Genomic DNA, 20,761 nt, shown 5'->3' on the forward strand with positions numbered 1-20,761 from the left:
TAGTGAAATAATTACATAACTAGAATATTAAAGGTTTGGGGGGGTTTAGGTAAGAAACCTTTTTTAAGAGCAAGTGTCATTAGTTTTTTGTCATAAAAATACTCAGCTTGTTTTGTTTACTTTAAAGATAGATGTGATTACCAGGTGTTGTGTTGAAACTGTATTCAAGGTGCACAGCTTAAATTTTAGTATAGTAGTACCTGATTATTTTATGCTTTACTAACAAGACAGATGGCTGGTCCTTTTGAAGGCCTTTCTTGGGTTCCCTTTTATTAAATAGTAATGTGGACTAAGTTTAAAGAAAGCAAAGCTATAAATCTGAATTACAAGTACTACAAGTGAAAACTAGAAGCTTCTTGGACTGTTTAATTTCAAGCTTATGGATCCTACTTACCAAAAGGGAATAAGCTGCAGGGAAGCTTTCTGGTTGCTCTTCAGCATGCTTTGGTATATTGCAAGGCAGCATACCTGGGTGGTAACACAAATACAAGCTTCCCTTAGAATGCATGTAATATTATTTTAAAGAATATTTTGGCAAAAGGATACTGTTTTCCATGGCTGTTGAACTGTGTAATTCAAGATCAGCACAAGTACTTGATACAAAAACAGTAGTTTGGTGAAAGAGTATCATGTTCTAAACTTTGAAAGAAACAGACCTGTTATATCAGTCAAAACATGATTTTTTACTCTATGAGATGATAGGTGGCATCAGTTTGACTTTGTATATTGAGGGTAAATACTGTATATTTAAAGGTTGAATGCATGGGGGAAAAAACAACAAGGGTGTTCCAAAGGAGACTAAGGAACAAAAGAACCAAGTAGATTTAAAAAACATAAATTACTAAGGTAGCATCTGTTGCTCCTAAACTTGGCTTATTAGTTTTGAACATTAGTGCTGCTTTAGCGTGGATTGTCTTTGTGTCTCTTCATCCCAGCACATAGATTCCAAGAAAGAATTATGGGAACAAAGTTGCTGAAGGAATGTAGTAGAGAGAGGGAGGAAGGAATTGGTCATCTTTCTCATTGTAGAGGGATAGTGATCCAAATTGTCCTTTAGTCTATTGTGATAGGACAACGAGTAATGGTTTTGAACTAAAAGAAAGTAAATTCAGACTAGATTAGAGGAAGAAATTTTTTATGCTGAGAGTGCTTAAACACTGGAGCAGTTTTCGCAGGAGTTGGTAGATGCTTCATCCCTGGAAATGCCCAGTCAGTTTGGTCAGGGCTCTGAGCAGCTTGGTCTAGTTGAAGATGTCTCTGTTTATTGCAGGGGTGTTAGACTGGGTGACCTTTGAGTGTGTCTTCCAACCCAAGCCATTCTGTGATTCTCACTCAGCTGGACTAGCTTGAGAGTTGTGTTATCTGGTGACGTTATAACAACAGGGTTCTATTTTTCTCCCCTGGAATTTTACAGCAAAACTGCTTCAGTACTTCTCCAACTGAAAAACTTAATTTATTAGAGCATAATGTTACGTGATGCTGAAGTAAGACTCTGTAGGGAATTTAAGTCTATGTAGAGGCAAAAATTTAAATTTACCTTTTCATAAAACATTTTCTGTTGGTGATCCAAATCTTAGAGTTTGAAAGCTTTATCCAGATCATTGACAGTAATAGCAGTATCAGCCTCTGCAACGCAATTAACACCCAGAATGGAAAGTAGTTTGCTGTTCAAGGGTTTGGCTCACTGTTTGTCCTTGCCCAGATGAGACTGTAAGCATTAGGTTCTAACAGCAGAAGAATGGTACTGTTTATAGGTTGGAAGAAATTATTTTGAAGATAAATATAAAATTTCACTTCTTTCTTCTGCCTGAGAAACAAAAGAGGGCAAATGTGTCTGCCCAGCACAAATATATTTGGGAACAGTATTCTCTACATCCTGTTTGATTCTTTAACTGTTTCTTTACCAAAATTTTGTAGTAAATTACCCATCTATCCATGCTCTGACATTAAAATGTAGCTTGCAGGAGGATCCTACAGAAATTCTGCTTTTGTTGATAGTATCAGTGTTGCTTGCCTGGCATTAGTCACAGTTACTTTACCTTTTTTAAATTCTGTTAAAAATAAATTTGAAGACTACATGTTCTTCAAGTTGTGTTTCCTAATTATTTGTGTCTGGTTAATATTATTGACTGATAGTAATACTTGTTACTTTCCAGTGTTTCCTATATACTAATGCTTTTCTACTGGCCTGACATTTACTTGCAGATGCAGTTCTCTTTTTTAGTGGCTGTTTAGTCAAGATGAAGTATTGTCACTGACTTAGTTCCATATAACCTTTTGTTGTTGTCCCATAATCTCTCTCTGGCCTTTGTTCAAGGTCCAGAAAACTTGCTTGGGAACCTTCAGGTAGAGAATTGTTTATACAAAAAGGAGGTAATGTGACGTTTGAGTTAGCATCCTTTGATGTGCTAGACTGTTTGCTCTGTCTGGAAGGGGAGTGGCCTCTCAAACTGATTAACTGGAGTCATCCAGATTACATAGTGGTAATTTCATTGTTCTGCTGAATTTCAGAATCTGGGAACCTTTGTCTGGACAGCCTCAGTTACTTGGAGGAAGAGCAGTATGTAAGATTGCTTGTAAAAGACGTGCAGGGAAGACTGATTTCCTCAGGCAAAGAAAAGGAACATTAAGCGATACCGAAAGATCTTTAGTCTTCATATCTGTTAGTCTCCATGTAGGGTTCTGGTTCTTGAACCAACAGTGACAGTTCTAAGATCTTGATGCATGGTAGTTGCCTTATTTTGTATATTTAAATAAAGTTATTCCTTTTTTTTTTTCTTTTCCCTGGCTTCTTGAACCCTAAAAATACCTGTTGTGAGGCTGTCACCTGTTGAGACTTAATTTGGGAGAAAGATGTTGGTGCAGGAGTAAGACAGAAGAGTCTGCATGTAGTTATTGTGGTGGGAATTGTAGTGGCCAGACCTGTTGCAGTGGAAGAAGGCACTTGTGCTTTATTTCCTATCCATTTGTTATTTTCCCCTGTTATCTTCCCTTAACATCATTTGCTGTTGTCCTTTATTTTGTTCATAGATTGCTTTTATTTCAGACGCCAGGTTTTGTTAAGCTAAGCTAAATAGGCTTTTGGCAAAACTGCAGCTTTTCAGGCTATTTTTCTGGTGCACAACAGTACTATCATAGTGCTCCCTGTAAGGACAGTCTTACCTTGGATTTGGTGTGCACTAATGATCAGTACTCTACTTCTCTGGAGGTACTAAATTGGCTTAAGCCTCATGCTTTCCTCTCTGCCTTGTAGGGCACACTGCCAACATCTTGTTGCCAGCACAGCTATTTGTAAAGCTGCTTGGCAAAACATATGTTAAAACTCTTCTTTCTTTCCCAGGTTGTCAGCTAAATAATCATTTGCATTAGGAATAGTGTCTTACGTGTTTAGTATCCTTGGCAATGAACACTGAAATGATCCATATGTGCATATTCTCTTGACCATTAAATGGCAGCCTGAGCACTTCAGACAGACATAGCAACATTTGAATGCTATAACAGAACAAATTGGTGCCATGCTGGGACAATCTTGACTGCTGTGTAAAAATTAATACAGCAGGAAAATACTGTAATGGACTTAACTGTTCAAAGATTTTCTGTTACTGAGGAATCTCTGAAGTTGTACTGATGACAGGATTGGAGAAGGGAAGAAAAGACAGTAACTTGTAAGTTGTTACCAAATCAGAAAAGTTCGTAAGTTTAGGTAAAAGATGTTCATAAATTCAAACAATATTTTGAACCATAGTTCAAAGATTATTTGTTGCAAGGATGAGTTTATTTACCGCTGCTTTGGAATTACCTTTGAAATACTTCAGTGAACCTATTAAACTTACTCAGCCTGACTATAAGAAACTGTTTTAGACTGTTGTTGCTGTCAGTACTTGTGGCCAAGGTATTGTCTCTCTGTTATTTCAGGAGTAGTAGTTACACCATTGACCGTATTATTATCATCAGAAATCTCTAGAAAAACACATAATACAGAAGGGACAGATAAATCTTAGACATTAAATGTTTTGAAAGTGTCACTTTTATCATACCATTTTTTTCCTTAATGTCTTGTTTCGTGTCTCTATGTAGCACCTTCAGTGTATCAGATCTCCTGTTAGGCCTGTTATTTGTCAGAAAAACATGTCATCAGTACTGTAGAATGCTATTATGTATTATTACATGATGCCTATTGGTCTTTTAATTCACTAAGTGAAAACTCTTCCTGTATTGTTATATCATTCTTCTGTAAGGAAAAAAAAATCAAAACCAAACCGTAAATTACTATGAAAGAGTTTGTTTTTCCTGGCTTGGGCTTTGTTTCTTTTTCTTTGTCTTCTGCATGTACATAGGAATGTAAGAGAAAGGCTTCCAAAGCTGTATGTTTTTAAACTGTTCATGGCTCTTTGATATTATTCTTAGGCACAGAGCTGTACATACAGCTTCCGGTAATTATGGTAGGGTTTGATTTTACATTTACCTGATTTGCTTTACTGTCAGGACTTTCTGGGTTGCTTGATGGGGCTTCACACTATACAGAATGTGTATAGAGATTCAACAAGTAATAAACCAAAAATTTTACATTTAGAGGAAAAATTATGAGCTAGAAAACTAATTTTTTATAACAGTCTTTATTTTGTATGCAATCTTAAAAATGACTTTTTTTTTTTTCCTGGGATGAGTTCTCATTTGGTGGTTAATTTCCAGGCCATCACCTTCCCCAGTGCAATTAATTTCTGTTCTAAGAGGAAAAGGCCAAGCTGGTTTTTATCTTGCTTAGAAACTTGTAGCCTTGTCCTTTGTTCATCCAAACAGGTGTGTCTTTAGTTTTTATCTCTATTTATATTGCTCTGATGTCTGTCTCTTAGTGCTTAATTCACGAACGTCAAAAGAAGTTGAAATCTTTTCATTGCCTTAGGTCTCAGGCTGTAAATAAAAGTTTTTTGTTAGCACAATAAGAAGCAAATGTTGAAGGCTCTGGTGTGGGAATTCAGATGGTTAGAGGACAAGTGTTTCTGGGTTGAGAGCTACTGGAGTTTGGGAGAAGGTTCTTTGGTATGAGATTGATTTGGTGCCTGAACTGTGATGGAAAAAACACAAAGCAGCCTCAAAAACCGTGCCTTTTATTGACAGAATTTCTCAGGCTCACAAAAGAATGCAGATGCTTTTCAGTCTTAGCACCAACGTTGTCTTGAATCTAGAAGGACTTTTCTGCTCAGTGCTCTTCCAAAGACTTGTTTGTTTGCAAGACTGAGGAAGATTATCTCCAAAGTGATAGTGCAACGTTGTAAATCTATTGTTGAAATAACCTGAGTATTAGGGAGCAGAAAGCTTTGTGTGCACAACTATTTTTTTTTTTTTATATTTTTTTCCTGAATGCTCTATTAAGACTTTATGATTATTAATCAAAGCTCAAAAAATTATAAACATTGCTTTTGATTTCCAGTACTCATTACATCCTTTGAGATCTGAAGTTCTGTGACTGTCCGGTACTGTTTATGCTGCATCCATGTAACCTTTTCGTTTTTGCCTTCCCTTTCAATAGAAAAGAGGCTTTCAGTTTATGGGTCTGACAGCAAGTGTAGAAGCTTTGCCAGTCAGCTAATTCATTTTCTTGGCTTAAATGTCAGCCAATTTAACCAGACTCATACTGTGGTTTTTCACTTAGCAGTTGAGAGAACAGAGCCTTTGATAATTAACATTGGGAGTTGGGAGTTATTAATCAGTATGACATATCTAATCCAGGGAGATCTATCAAATAGTACATCTCTGTTGATTTTGCTGTTTGATATTGCTTGAATCTACGTGGGAACAAATACATGTCTACGTGTTAAAGAATGTAAACTTGCTGTGGTTACCTAAGTAAGGCATTTTGAGTCCAGAGAAAGAAAATAAGCATAGGATATGAAAAAAGGAATGCAAAATTTGATCTTTTGGGCAGATTTGGTGGTTTTCAGTATTTAAAATTCTGTACCAGTAGCATAGCTAAATATGCCTGTAGTAATGTTCAATATATATATATCTACTTTAAAAAAAATCACAAATCCCTTGTACTAATTTATGTCCTTCATTATTCTTTAAAGGTAAAGGGACTGGGGGGGGTGAAAATAAGGAAAAGTATTCATAGTCAAAATTAAATTAGGACAGGGTAATTTCTAGATATTTCCTTTCTTTGGAGTGGTTCTTCCAGTTGATGATCTAGATCAGAAGCTGAATATAGATGCTCTCATTCACTTAGGGAGGAACCTATTTGCCTATATTAACTAGTAAAACTATCCTCAGATAAGAAGTTAACCTTTGTGCCTTCAATTTTGAGTAATTGTTTGGCTGTGATTATCTAAGTACATTAAAAAGGGCTACTGGGAAAGTTTAGTTTCATATTGAATATTTTTTATAAAGGAAAAAGATGTGAGGGTCCTTTTGCCCTTTTTGCACTGTGGAGGTCAGACTAAGCTGAGGTATTTGACTTCACAGTTTTCTTTCATCAGTAACAGAGGCCTTGTTTGTCAGGTGTCACTTATATCTGTACAATGTCAGTTCTTTGACCCAATGCCACATAAAGCTATTAATTTTTTAAGTAGCTTTGCTCCTGACAAGAGAGTCTAGTTGACCGGTCTTGTGTTACTTCAAAAGGCCAGGTGTGGAAAAATGCAGTAGGAATGATTTTTTCACTCATGTGAACAAATATCAGTTGAGACAAATACAAATGACAGATGCAAATTCTGTGTTTCTAATCCATTCTTGTAGATTAGAATTGTGATTGTGAGGAGGTACCCCTGTACTATATGTGAATTTTATGAGTGCTCAAACTGGTTGTTTGTTATCTTGGATAAATTCTCCATATATTTCTCATTAGTGCAATTAATAGTTTGCTCTCTATTTGATGTGCAACATACTGATGTCCACGGTTTTGTTTATTTTTTAAATTCAGGTAGACTGAGAACAATTTAACATAGTGGAAATCTGGTTTTCTTTTTAGAATAAGAGGACAATATCCTTGACAGGTGTTTTCTATTTCTGTTTGTAATTAATACCATTCGCAGCACTCTTGAGTTTTTCAGGCCTCTCTTTCTGACACAAGGAGTTCATATGGAGTGCTCTTATCTGTTTTCTTTGATGTCTTATGCCTGGGCTTTAGCTTGCTAACCCATCTTTAAGGGCCATGCTGCATCCATGCTGTTACTCATGCTGTTAGGTAGGGTTTGTCATCTTCTCCTTTCCCACTTCAGCTGTTGACTTACAGGTGAGTTTTCCTGAACAAGAACTGCCTTTAGATGTTTGAAAAATACCTAATGCCTTGTAAAGCAGCCTGTAAAAACTGTCTGGTTGCAATTTCAATGTCTATCTAAGTGAAAAAGTAATTTTAAAATGCTTAATCTCTATGCAGATGGACCTCAATGCAATATAACTTAGGGGAACAGAAGAGTCGTCACTTAGACTAATCCAAAGCTAATTGAAGTTGAAGGACAGGTTCCCTTTGACTTCAAAGGGCTTTGAAACAGCAAAATCTTAGTGAGCTTTTGGTATTTGTGACCCTTGTGAAATAACTCACTAAAATTTAAGCAGTTAAATAGCTTTATTGGTTTTGAAATTTTAACTGAATTTGTTTAAACTTACAAGGATTAAGCACACATAGTGGTTGTGTAAGAATATCTTAATGCCTTACTTTTTTAAATTCCAAGAAAACAAGAGTCTGGAAAATTGAAGGAAGTGGAAGGGCTTTGGAGAATGTTAGGTGTTGGGAGTGTAAGACCTCTGAATTTTGGTGAATACATGAGTACAGAATCTAGCTGAGTTACTACTTTGGAATCAAAGTGCTTTCACATCTGTCTGCTGTACAGCCTGAGTGTTGTGAACATATGTATGTTCTAAATGAGAAGTGCTGTCCTTCAGGCATCGTGGGAAGGACTGATGTGATTCAGAGAAAATGAACCAAAACGTACCTGTTTAATCTTAATCATTTTTAAAAAGGGAGTTTGTTTTCAGAACTGTATTATGAAGATCACTTTTAAAAGACGTTGGTTTCAAGACGGGTTTAAGACTAGTGAAGTGAACTGAGTCAATGACAGTGAATGTTGGAAAATAAAAAGGTAAATTTTAGCATTGTTTTCAAGGATTAATCTACGTTACTTTTAAGGCCAAAAAGACCAGTTTTTCAGGGTTAAATTGCAGATTGTTAGTGTTACGGTGTTACTGTTTTTATTTCATATCAGTGTAAGGATTGAACAAATATGTCTCTGCCAGCTTTTGTAGGTTGTATCAAATAGTGTCATATCAGATTGCTTGTCCTCATTCTGTCTGCAGAAGACTAGAATTTACATTAGTTGCATTCAAGTGTATGCATCTATCTACTGTGACATCTGAAATACTTGATTTGGGTATGACTTACACAGTAGAGAAATTTACAGAATAGAACAGTCTGTGGGCTCTGTTCTAAAATGAAATGCAGAAATAACTGTTCTTCTCACGGTCATTAAGAATTTGGGGAAACATTGCTTCTACTAATCAAGTAACTCCATTTTGGATTTAAACTAGATTTACTGTTAAAGGGAGATAAGAAACATGCATCTTCTATTAACAGGTGAAAATGAATATCAGACAATCTGGACTTTTCTGTGAAAGTCCTGTCATTTTAGAGAACCAGTGTTAGTTTTGGATTGTACAGATCATATTTTCAAAGCTCTGTTCACTGATGTCTTGTCTTAAACTTACAAGATTGAGCAGGTCCCACAACTTCGGCCATGCGAATAAAGAAGTCAAAAAGAGGACATTTCTAAGCGCTAGACATTAGTCAATTTCTTTTTTTTCTTTTTTTCTTTTTTTCTTTTTTCTTTTTTCTTTTTTCTTTTTTTCTTTTTCTTTTCTTTTTCTTTTTCTTTTTTCATTTTTTCATTTTTTTTCTTTTTTCTTTTTTTTCTTTTTTCTTTTTTCTTTTTCTTTTTTCTTTTCTCTTTTTTCTTTTTTCTTTTTTCTTTTTTCTTTTTTTTCCCCCCTCCTTTACAATTCTGAACTAGCAAGAATATTGGTGCCTTAAGGGAGAAAAAGTTGGTTTCATATTGGTGAGTATTTTTTTGTTTAAAAAGCTGACACACATTTCAGTAGAAGAAAATATTCTATCACATGTGTATTTCCGCTCCTCATTCTTTTTTACCGTTAATTTATTTGAAAATCAAACTGTGAATTAATTCCAAATGTTAGCAAAAATGGTGCCTCATTACTCCATGAAACCCTCCCATAACAGGAGAAATGTTGTAATTATAGTTAACAAAATACTTTGGGATATTTTTTATTAGCTTGAAATTTAGAATGCTTCCTGGATTTTTTAATCCATATGTCTCTTAATTTATATGTATTATTCTTCAGCAGTAGGCCTTTTTGATTAAAAAAATGTGTAGGCTTAAGTACTTGAAGGATCAAAAGCCAGGGACAGCCTGTTTCCTTTTAAAGGCACCTTTTTTTTAGTTACTGCCCAAGTGGAAAATTGGAAAGAAATTGTTGGGTTGTCAGGTAGCTTTAGGGCATTACATAGCTAAAAATTGCATGTATCCTTTTTTTTTGAGAATAATACATGTAGGAAGATGTATTCTCAAAAAGGATCATGGGAGGATCGAGTAAAACTACACATAAATTATGTGTCCATTTTTTTTACAAAATTGGCCTTTTTAGAGAAACATGGGCGGGTTTTTTTGGAAAAAGTTTGAATGTAGAAATAAAACAGTTTCAAGTAGGATCTTTATAGACTGGTCCTGAGCATGAAGAGTAAATGTTCCCTTTGGAATGTTCTCTGAATTCAGTTTCTTAACAATAAGAATATCCTGCTTTTGAGTGAGAGAGAATAAAATTATTCATGCTAAGGTGTGGCTTTATTGCACATACAGCAATGCATTAAAGGAGCAGTTTAGAAACTGCTGGCTTAGCTATATATACAGCAGTGTATTTTAGTTCCTGTGTATCTGTACCCAGTGCCTGACTAATTCTGCTTTATAGTAGCTGTGATTGTCTAAGATATTAATTACTCTGTTTTGTAATTCACCTCTTTCCCCTTGGATGCAGCTGCTGCTTTGCCAGTGATTTTACTGTTCGTCTCAGACTTTGGAGCTCATATCCCAAAGGTCTTCTTTTATCCACCCGTAATGTGTTAGTCTTGTGAAAGTTTAGTCCGTGTATGCATTCTTCTACCACCAGCAGCCACTGTCAAATTTGTTCTACCAATTTGTTCTCCTTTTTATTATGAAGCAGCTTAAAAAAGACAAAGTTCCACAGTTGAAATGTGTATACTTAAAGGGATGCTGTCAATACAGAAGTAATCGTATTCAAGATTCGTTATTGAATATGGATCTTTGGCATACTACTTCTTGCATTTCTCTTTTTAAATGAGAACATTGAGGAAAATTTGATTTTGTGTGTGAGTTATGAATTTTGGAAGACAATCTGATAGGAGGAAAATACATACGAGCGTTTCAGACTTCAGTATGCTGTGCTTGTGTTGAACACTGCATGTGTGATTCTTGGAGGCTATGAGCAGATGAATAGGTTATTGAAAAATACCATCAGGGATGAACTATCCATGTGGAGTAAGGAGGGACAGAACTGTGCTTCTTGGTATGCAAGGGCACACGTGCGGCACACCACAGAGTTCACTTAACAGCTCAGACTTGTGGCAGCATGTTTATTGACCTGGACCTTTGTTATTATGGTTTGTTTGCTTACAGCTTTCCAGGAAGACAGTGCCTTCTGCTTTGTTTCCTGTTCCGTCCTGCTGCTTGACTCTCAAGAGAAACATCCATTCTAGCCATTGTTACCAGACTCTGGCTGTCCTTTTTTCCCTAGGTGGGATGGTGTTTGAGAGCGACTTTTGTGTTTAAGACTTTAAGCACTGTCCCCTTCTTCCGTTTATGAAAAGGGTAAAATATAGAGGAGTTTGGCAAGTTTTCATCATAAAAAATTGGGCTGAAAAAGAGAAAAGGTTACTGTCTCATTCTGCTTCGTGGGATTAGTGAGAGACTGAGGAGGAGGCTGCAGAGCACACACTCAGCAAGTTTTCAGATGACTGTTTCCTCTATTATTGGATTGTAAAAATGGTGATTAAGTTAGCTGTCTTTCTAAAAAACAAAAAAATTAACCCAAAGTTTGTTGTTTTTCCCAAATAGAAATAAAAATTGCAAAAAGTATATGTGTATCAACCTCTCAAAACATTCTTCTTCATTCCAGTAATCTTGCTTTAAGGATATTGCTTTAAGTGTAAATTGCATATTGCACAAGTTTTCTGTAAACCTTCCAGAATTTTTATGTCAGTCAAACTTCATTCTCTGATTAACTGATTTTTTTCTCACTTTTTGTTTATTTTTGTTTTCAGGCTTCCTTAAGCCAGACTCAGTATCGATAGAATGAAAAAATTTAAGAGAAGACTTTCTTTAACTTTGCGAGGAAGCCAGACCATTGATGAATCGCTGTCTGAGCTAGCAGAACAAATGACAATTGAAGAAAACAGCAGCAAAGATAATGGTAAGCATATCTTTCACTTTGTAGAAACTATAAGTATTTTGTCAGGCCCTATTCTAATAGGCCCCGGCATTGCTGGGGTTTATGTCAGTTTTCATAGTTCCAGGGACTTTCTCGCTAACGTTTATTTTTTTATTTATCTAATACTCCTCTACCCTAGTTCTTTCAAGATTTGCTTTGGTATTAAACTGTTACACAGCTTTATCAAAAGCTACCTAAATTTATCTTTTTATGTCATGTGTGGCGAGGCTTATAGATGCCCCTCCAATATATAATCCCATTGTATGGATTTAGTGGGTCTCACATCAGCTTCATATGGCTTCAAATTCAGTCTGTTCTCAAAATCATTATTTAGTAATACAATTGACTAATTGCTTAAGCATTCCATATAAAATTGTTTACCTTACACTGGTGATGCAGTGCAGTAGTCCAAATTCTGTCATCTCTTCATGTCTCTCAGTGGTACTTCTCTTCACCAGTATGATGGTGACTGGAAACATTCAGGATAACCAGCTTGTCTCTGTATTCTTACATGAGTCTTTGGCTGATCCCATAAATGTGCCAGCTGCTGTAAAGTCCACTTTAGTGATGGTGCTGCTTTTGGATGCAATCTGCCGTAATAATGACCAGAAGAGATTTTGTTGCTTGTTCTGTTTCCTGGGCTGCAGCATTTAAGTCACATTCCATCTTCAATGCTGATTAGTGTTATTTTTTGCTTTGCTGATATCTAAGATGTTTTCATTTATCAAGAGATCTGAATTTTATTTATCTCCCAGTTCAGAACAATAAAGGATTCTGAATTTTCCCACTGAAAACTGATAGGGCCAGGAAATTTGAGCAGAGGTAGAGACGGTGGAATTTGCCCTGGAGATTTTTAAAACTCCATTCAAGATATATTGCGTACCAAGATTTTGGAAGCAGAATTTACCTTTGGCAAAACAAAGCTAATAATGTTTTTAATTTTTACCTTTAATCCCTGGTATATTCATTGCTATTGTCCTGTTTTTACTATGGGCTGTGCCCAGTATTTTGGGAAACAAGGTTTGCTACAATTTTTTACATGTTGATACAGCAGGTCTACTCTGGAACAACAATTGCAGTACTTTTTCACTGATAACCTGTTAAGTCTTTTCTGAGACACTGAGTCGTCCCACGTGATTTCACTTGTATTCGCCTTTCTTACAGATGCATATTTTTTCAGACCTGTATAAACTTCTGCAAGATTGATTTCATTATGTAAATAAGTGCAAAGAATGTTACTTTCACACTGAGAAATGAGCATGAAAAAATCGTTAGCAGCATCAATGAGTGTACTGAACTGGGTTGCTGAATTGATTCACTGAAAACTGAATCCAGTAAGAATAAAAAGATTTTACCTTAAACTGGACCATGTCCTGGGTGTCAGCCCGAGGGGCAGAGAACACAATAACTTGTTTGCAGAAGCATGAGCTTAAACCATCTATAAAACCATTTGAAGCTTGTAATATTTACCTGAGAATAATCCCAAACAGTTACTTGGCTGTCTGCATGCTTGTTGCTAAACTGTGACGAGCTTGTCAATAGATATTTGAAGTGTTAAAATAAGTAAAAAATACAATTCAAGAAAATGTTCCTAATTGCAAATAACTTACCTAGCTTTTAGTGCTCTTTTTATTTTGCTTTCTATGGTAATTCATTGGCCAAAGGGAATCTTACATATTAAAATTGTGATAATAATATATGCAATGCTTATACATGCTGAACATTGTTGATGCCTTATTACAGTCTTCTTGGATATACTCAAGGTATTGTCAGTCCTCTTGAAAGAAGACAAGAACATAAACTCTACTTTGCTGTGCCTAATCTTGAACTCATCATTCCATGTCATTAAAAAAATTTTGCTGACGCTTGCTACCTTTTTCAGATTCTTCCAGAATGCAGTTATTAGTATTTACGCTCTTTGATCTTGCAGAGGTGAACAGGATACTACATTGTGGATCTTTGTTTTCCTTTGTTTTTCGTTTCCAACCCTACTTTTCTTAGAAATTAGGGTTGGAAAATGCTTGCTGCTCTAGCTAGTCTTGCTTTTCTAAAGGATGCTCTAGCTTTCCCAGATGAAGATATTTTGGAAAGAGTATTTTTCAGACAGACCGCAGAGACTGGGCTTTGGGCAACAACAATTGTTGGAAAAACAGCCAAGAAATTATTTTTCTGTTTTGGAGAAAGACCAGTTTGGTAAAGAACATTGCCTGGAAAAAATCCTTCCGTGGGCTTTTAAAAAAACTGGCTTACAAAGGACCGCTTAAATGGGAAAGGTTTGCCTTGGCATCTTACAAAAACAGAGTGCTAAAAGGCCTCCACTAACTGTAAATATCCAGCTGAGACATATGAGAGGATGTAGTCTCTTGAAGAATGTTTTATAAAGTGATAGCTGCATAAAGGTCTTGAAAGTGCATCCTTTACTGCGATGGTGCTGGTCTCAGGAGACAGGAGTAACTGTCTCCTTAGTTCTGCTTTTAAGAATAAACAGCTTCTTTACCCTGCGGAACAGAGAAACAAATGTGCCTAGTTAACAGGCTTTGAATCTGTTCCTAAAGAAACTTAAAAAACGCTGCCTAGTAAATCAAAGGCATATATTAATCTACAGAGAATCAAAGTCAGGGATACAAATAATCTTCAGAAAGTGATTCTTCATATGTGCTTTATTTTCAAGCGTTGCATCACGAACTTGAGAAATAGGAGTTGAAGGGCACTGAAACTGCATTTCAGGTCAGAAGGCAAGAGTAGATCCTGAACGCTGAAGGCCTTTACAGCAGAATTTAATTCCATTGTTATTGTCCAATTCTTTTGTTTTAACTTTTTCTTCCTAGCAAATTGCTCATCTTGTCTCCTGTCATTCCATGCTGATGGCTGTGTTCTCTGGGGGTTATAATTTTATACATGCTAGTTCTTTTCCTTCCTGGGAAACAGCTGTGTTACTAAGTTTATAGAGATTGTAGAGACTGTGTCCATACAAACGCGCATCTTTGCTAACCTAGAATCCCGACTTAGCTCCGTCTGATTTTTATTCTGTGAAATACTTATATATATAAATATATATATTAAATAATTAAATATCCTGTAAAAATCTTTATTATAAGCTGCAGTTCAGCACTGCCATTCCAGATGTAGATCACTTGTGCATAGTACTAGGGACCTTTCCTTATGGTCACATTTTTGCAATAACCTGTGGCGTTCAGCCCGTTACCAAATGTTTCTTCTGCCACAATTGTCTGTGATTTAAAGTTAACTGCAGCTCCCATCCAGAGGCCCACCTTGTCATTAACTCCAGCTTTGAGTGGGTTGTTTCAAGATTCAAAGAACAGTACTCCTAATGTGGAACAAATTGTGCCATTTGTAGTCCATGGACATAAAAATAGATCCATAATTTCTGATTTCTTTGCAGTGCACTGGTTCCACTGAATCAGCTACCCTTTTGTATGCAGTCTCATTTAATACACAGCCTCCTTCATCGTGTGATGTCAGTACAATCTCAGTATGCATCACTCATCCATGAGCAGCAAAATGGGATTAGCAGGGATCAACCCATATTGTTCAATGCAGTAGTACAGAGCTGTTGCACTGAATATAGAATAACCATTGTGTTTGGGTTTTTTGGAGCACCATCAAATTATTTAGTGACCAGAAACCTATATATAATTAAATCTTTCTTACAAATTATGTTCATCGTAATTGGCTTCTGGGTGAGAAAGAACTGCCAAATGAGGTCATAAACCATAAAAATAGAGGGACCAGTGAAATACCTAATTATATCTGAAGCCTTATGAACTGTGGACTGTATGAAGTATACTTCGGGCTAGTCTTTTATCTAAGGACAAAAGCTTTTCATGGTCTCTGATGTTTCAACATATAAAACCAATTAGGTGGATTTGTTGTTTATTTTAATTTGTCATAGATGTGCTGGATTTTTTAATTCTAGATTTTACCTTAATATATGTATTTAGATTAATATTAAAAATATTAAATGGTAATTTGTAGGAGTTGACAGCTAAATTTTCCCCTGAAATTTTTCTTTGGCAATGACATGCTAATGAAATTTGGGTAGGAGTAACATCCAAATCATGCATATTTAAAGCCCAATTAAGTGAAAAATTTATGCAAATACTTCAAATACATACGATCTCTAATGAAAGAAAAAAAAAAAAAAGTGGCTGTATTGTCTAATATTATGAAATGCATTATCACAAACTCCAAGCATGCTTCTAAGAATAATTGCAAGATGCATTCCAAAATACATCTACAGGTCTTGCATTAATTTATAAGTAACTTGGAAAACATTCTGTCTTGGTTTTTTTTGGTACAGAAAAATACACATGTACGTAATAAACCAAAAAAAAAGTGAAGTTCTGATAGAAATGGCTACATGAATTTGTAAAATAATACTTATCTCCATTTGGTCTCTTTTAGCTCAGTGATGTGATCATAGGATCCAGTCTCATGAACACTTGCATAATTTTTTTGTAATTTTACAGGTGTGAGTAATAATGGAAGGATCAGCTACGGTAAAGTGCGTAAGTGTTTTTTAGGTTTAAGGCATTAATGACTAGTTAATACTCTGATAAGAGGGATTAATGTTTACAAAAATTAACGCATCACGATGTCTCAAAACATCCAAATGCCTTTGTAGTTTTAATCATTTCATGTCATCTTCAACAAAGCTGAGAAATTCCCATTCCATCTGCTATGTATAATTCCTTGAGTGTGGAAGGAAAACAGTATGTTGCAACATATTTTCAAGACAGTGTTCTTGAATTGAAAATATGAGCACAGAAATGCTTACTGGTAATAATTTGGTAAAATCCCTCTGTTGATGTTGGAGGAAAGTTATCAGTATGAAGATGTGGGTGGGTAGAGGGAGCAGAAATCCCCAGAATTGCTAGAGCTCATTCTAGAGCTACAGATTACTGTGAGTAACTGGTAGTTGTCACAGCTAATCACTGATCCTTGGACTGTCCCTTACGCTGTACTGGCAATGGTTTTATTACAGTCTGTATGTACCCTTCTGTGCTGTGGTCTGCATCCATATTTGTTATTACTGTTCACTATGATTCTCTCCATCCCACGTATACTGCACAACATAGTGTTCTTTCTTCCCTCCTGTTTTAATTTGCTTCTTCCCACAAAACCTAGAGGCTCTGTTCATATGTGGAAGTGCTTATAAAGTGAAATGAGCATGAAAATTCAGTGCCTGAAAGCATGCTGCAGAGACCCATAGTCTTGGAGGGCTGTGTGGGGGCTTTGTCCACTCATAAGTGTTTTCCTTAGAAGTAGAATACGAATTTGGCAGACAGCATAATGTTTAAATGCAAAAGTGGACTCTCTAAATACACCAGATTTCTGTTAGTGTAGGCTTCCTGATGAATATGCAGAGATTTTTTCTCAAATGGTATTCATGTGGAGTCATTAAGTACAGAGAAGTAAAATACACATGGCTAGCCAACACTGTTTCTGAAAGTAGGGCAAAAAGGAGCCAGATCCTCTGTTCTCTGGTTTGGTTGGCAGTGTGGTCTCACAGATGTTTGCATCGGGAGTTGTGTGTGTGAATGCAAGGATAGAAGCCAGGGATACTTGTATCTTGGCTGTGGTATTGACTCGCATTGAATTAAATTGTAGCTGAAATATTTCTCTGAAGGATTTGGTGTAGTGTGATGCCTTTTGCAGTTACAGTTTTAAACTGATGGTGTGTTATGCTTATATGATTTGAGGTACAGAACTACCACGCCTATGTCCCAGTACAGGTTCTGGTGACCAAAAATAATATCTGAGAATTAACTTCTTAGTAGTATGAAATGAAAAAATCTTAAAGGCGGAATTTTGGTTTTGAATGTATCTCACTTGATTGTGATCTTTATTGTTTTGGTACCCAGACTGAAGGCAAAACCTCACTCTGCATGAAGTCAAGTTTGAAAGGCTTTTTATAGTGTCTTTTAGATGTCTTGATCTCATTCTTTGCCTTGTGTATTTGTAGTTTGGTTTTGTGCATTGTTTTTGTAGTTCAAACAGACAGAAAAAATTTTGTCCTTTCTGTCCTAAATTTAAAAAAAAAAGGTTTATAGGATGTTACAGTGCCATTTTAATAACTGAGGTGCTTCATTTCTCAGAGGAAGTTGACAACTGTGTTTCTTCAGGGTTATATTAGCATATTTTTTTCAAACGTTCTGCCAGAATTTTTTGCCTTGTGTTGTGCAGATGAAGAAAATTTGCTCTGGAATGACTGCTGGACTCACGTGGATTAATTTGAGCAATGGAAGTAATCCCTTGAAGTTTTTCCAATTTTTTAAAATCATAATATTCAATAGTTTGGAGATTTCATCTTATTGTTTAATGAAAAATACTTGTTTAAATCATACTGAGTGGTTGCTCTGTTTTTAGAGTGACTTAATGTTTTCCTGGATATCACATCACAGAATCCAAGGAAACAACCCCATAAAATCTATAAATACACAGTATTTTGTATTGTTCCTCATCCAGCTCCTGGAGAGTACATATATACCAAGTGTATTGCTGCTTTTGATTATTTAAATGTATCTTCCATAGAAGTTGTCACCTGCAATCAGCTAATTTTACTAAGTGGGTCTGACTGCTTTTACAGCAGTGTAATTAAATATACACAGTGCAACATGCCAATTCTATAATATCAGAAATTCACCTGCTTACATTCTAGATTTTCTGAAGAAATAAAAGACTTCTTAACAACAGGTTCTTCAGCAGTTCGTTCAAAATATTTTGTATTTCCAGTCCAAAAAAATCAGGTTTTATTATGTAAAAACTGAGTAATCATTAGCAGAGCGTAGCTTTCAGATCCGGTAAATGATTATGTAGTAGATGATGCTGAAATATGAGTATGTTTTATGACAGTGGCGTTTGAGAAGCCTGCATAAATAGTTTTAAAAGGTTGTGACGGTGCATCACAAGCTTCACAAGTGCAAAGCTGTTCAGAGAATGAATATTTAATTTCACAAATGTAGATTTTTTGGACATTTTTCCATTCTCTATCAAATTGGAAATGATTTTTTAAAAAAAGCCTTGGAAGTTATCTGGAGCAAGGGTGAGGTCAAGGTGGTGGAAAAGAAACTACATTGAGTCCTGTCCTATAAAATCCAATAGCGGATTCTCAAGACATTTAGTGAGATTTTGTTATACTTGAGCCAGTCCAAAGTCAAATTGCAGCTAAAAGTGTCAAGTGAGGTTCTGCCTCCATCCTTCTTCCAGCAGCTGTGCTCTGTATATCCCACAGAGATCTAGTTCAAAAACCGAAATCAAAATCATATTTCTTTTTTGTTGGGGGGCGGGGCTAAGAACCTTGACCCACGTTTTTGGTAGAAGCAGTGAATTGTGGCATGCAAGAAGATTCATCCTTACTTAGAATATGGAACACACCTGCATTCAATCCCCATTCTATACCCAAATCAGTAATCATAAATGCTAGGTCTGCAGTTTCTCTTACTTTGATTAGGAAATCTCCACATGTGTATTTTAACTGTATTTGTGGGAATTTACAGTACATATTTATATGGTTTACATGTCCAGAATGGATAATCGTTGTGGAATCAAAGAGTTTTTTGCAGACATACTCAGCTCTGTCAGATGTGTTTGATTTAAGGGAAAGTGTCACTTTGTATGACTGGTGATTTAATTCTTTATTAAAGCTAGTTGAAGAAAATGCCATTGCAAAATTTAGGTAGTGAAATCTGAAAAAAAGTGTGGTCCCTTGTCACATAGTAGAGATACTCGTGCAACATAGAAAAAGTAAGTTGAGTATGTGATAATATATATTCATTAAAAGTGTTTTAAATGCATTTACATTCCTAATGAAAATGCTTTCTTTCTTTAATCCACCAGCTGACTGACATGTGACAGTATGTCAGTTGCTGAGGCTGCTCAAAGAAATGCCAGGCAATTCTGCAGGCTCTCTGGAGCTCAGTTTAAGTAAATCCAGTTAAGTAAATCCAGCACAGGAAAGTGGTAGTGTGGGTCTTTGTTATCATGGATGGATGAGGAAAAGAAACATTGTGGATTAATTGAAAATATGCTTAACTCAGGAGTAATTTCAGGTCAAGGTTTGTGGTTAATTTAAATTGCAGTTAAAGGAAGAAGAGTAGGCAACTTTATAAAATTGTTGGGTTTAGTTAATTCCTCAGACAGGTTTTTTGATTATATCCACTACTGTTATACTTGACTCTGGCAGTTTTCATAATTATGAAGTAAAAATCAGTTCCACTTATGTTCAAATATATTTATGCCACTTCACAATTGAATAATTTCAGTGGTTCATTTGAGTTGTTTTCTGGTTTTTTATGTTTGTTAGCATTGGTGTTGGCATTATTTCAAACTTAGCAAAACAGTGGTACCTTACTGGGTACAGTGTTTCCTTAAAATAAATGTGTGTATTCCAAAACATTTCATGATCTAGCAACTCTTAAAATGTTATTCAGCTAGGCTGATTTTATTTTGAACTGTGTTCTTTGAACAGTGCTGTTGTATTTATTTTGGATTATGCCAATAGTAATGGAAGTTTGAATGACAGAATGTGAGAAGTACAAGAAAATTATCCAAATTGTATAAAGGATTAGCTCAGCACTCACCAAACTTGAACATTGAGTAATACAACAGTGTACAGTCACCATGCATTGCTCAATTTTAAACCTTGCTGAAGGTGCACACAGAAGCAAGATAACATGGATGTGACATTTAAAAAAAAAAGGGTGTGCATTTTTATAGATATAAAACTAAAGTGCATATGTAGATAGACTTTTTAAAAGGGTGTCTATTGCAAGAATTTTTTGGAGACAGTGAAAAGAAAACTGTGTCGTCATCCTGTACATTAGTATAATATTTATAAATATTTTCATTCAGAATGTTTTTTAACTTTTTTCACACTTAAAGACTGGATTTGCATGATAGCTTAGTAGGCTACCTAAGAAATGAAAGGGTTGAAATGTATTGCTTGAAAGATGGGTCCAAGACTACATGATGTTGCAGCCAAAATCAGAAGAGAATATAATAACAACTGATGAAATGCAGTTTTAAAGGAATCACTGAGAAGTCTCTGTTTCATCGTGTTTTCCATATCAGTTTGTTTTATCATTTTGGAGTAACAAATTACAGTGTAGGGTGAGGAAAGCGAGCTGGAGATAAATGGTTAATAAGACCCTTATTGGAATGGTTGTGTCAGTAACAGCCAACACAAGTGAAGTGCCGGGGTGCTGCAGAACTCTTGTGCTGTAAGGACAGC

The 20,761-nt window shown here is 35.7% G+C and overlaps 1 protein-coding gene across 4 annotated transcripts in view; it reads left to right on the plus strand.

Moving 5' to 3' along the window:
* The window catches only part of CDK17 (cyclin dependent kinase 17), a 94,458-nt gene that overhangs the window by 26,607 nt on the left and 47,090 nt on the right, over positions 1-20,761 (plus strand). For 2 of the 4 annotated variants that reach the window (XM_040061437.2, XM_058420198.1), the window contains exons 2-3: positions 11,342-11,490; positions 15,999-16,037. In XM_040061437.2, coding sequence (XP_039917371.1) covers positions 11,373-11,490; positions 15,999-16,037 — 157 coding nt within the window. In that variant the 5' untranslated portion in view covers positions 11,342-11,372. The remainder of the gene's footprint in view (positions 1-11,341; positions 11,491-15,998; positions 16,038-20,761) is intronic. The other 2 variants (XM_040061438.2, XM_058420199.1) reach the window with 1 other exon arrangement.

The sequence above is a fragment of the Hirundo rustica genome, chromosome 4, assembly GCF_015227805.2.
Source record: "Hirundo rustica isolate bHirRus1 chromosome 4, bHirRus1.pri.v3, whole genome shotgun sequence".
Classification (NCBI taxonomy): Eukaryota; Metazoa; Chordata; class Aves; order Passeriformes; family Hirundinidae; genus Hirundo; species Hirundo rustica.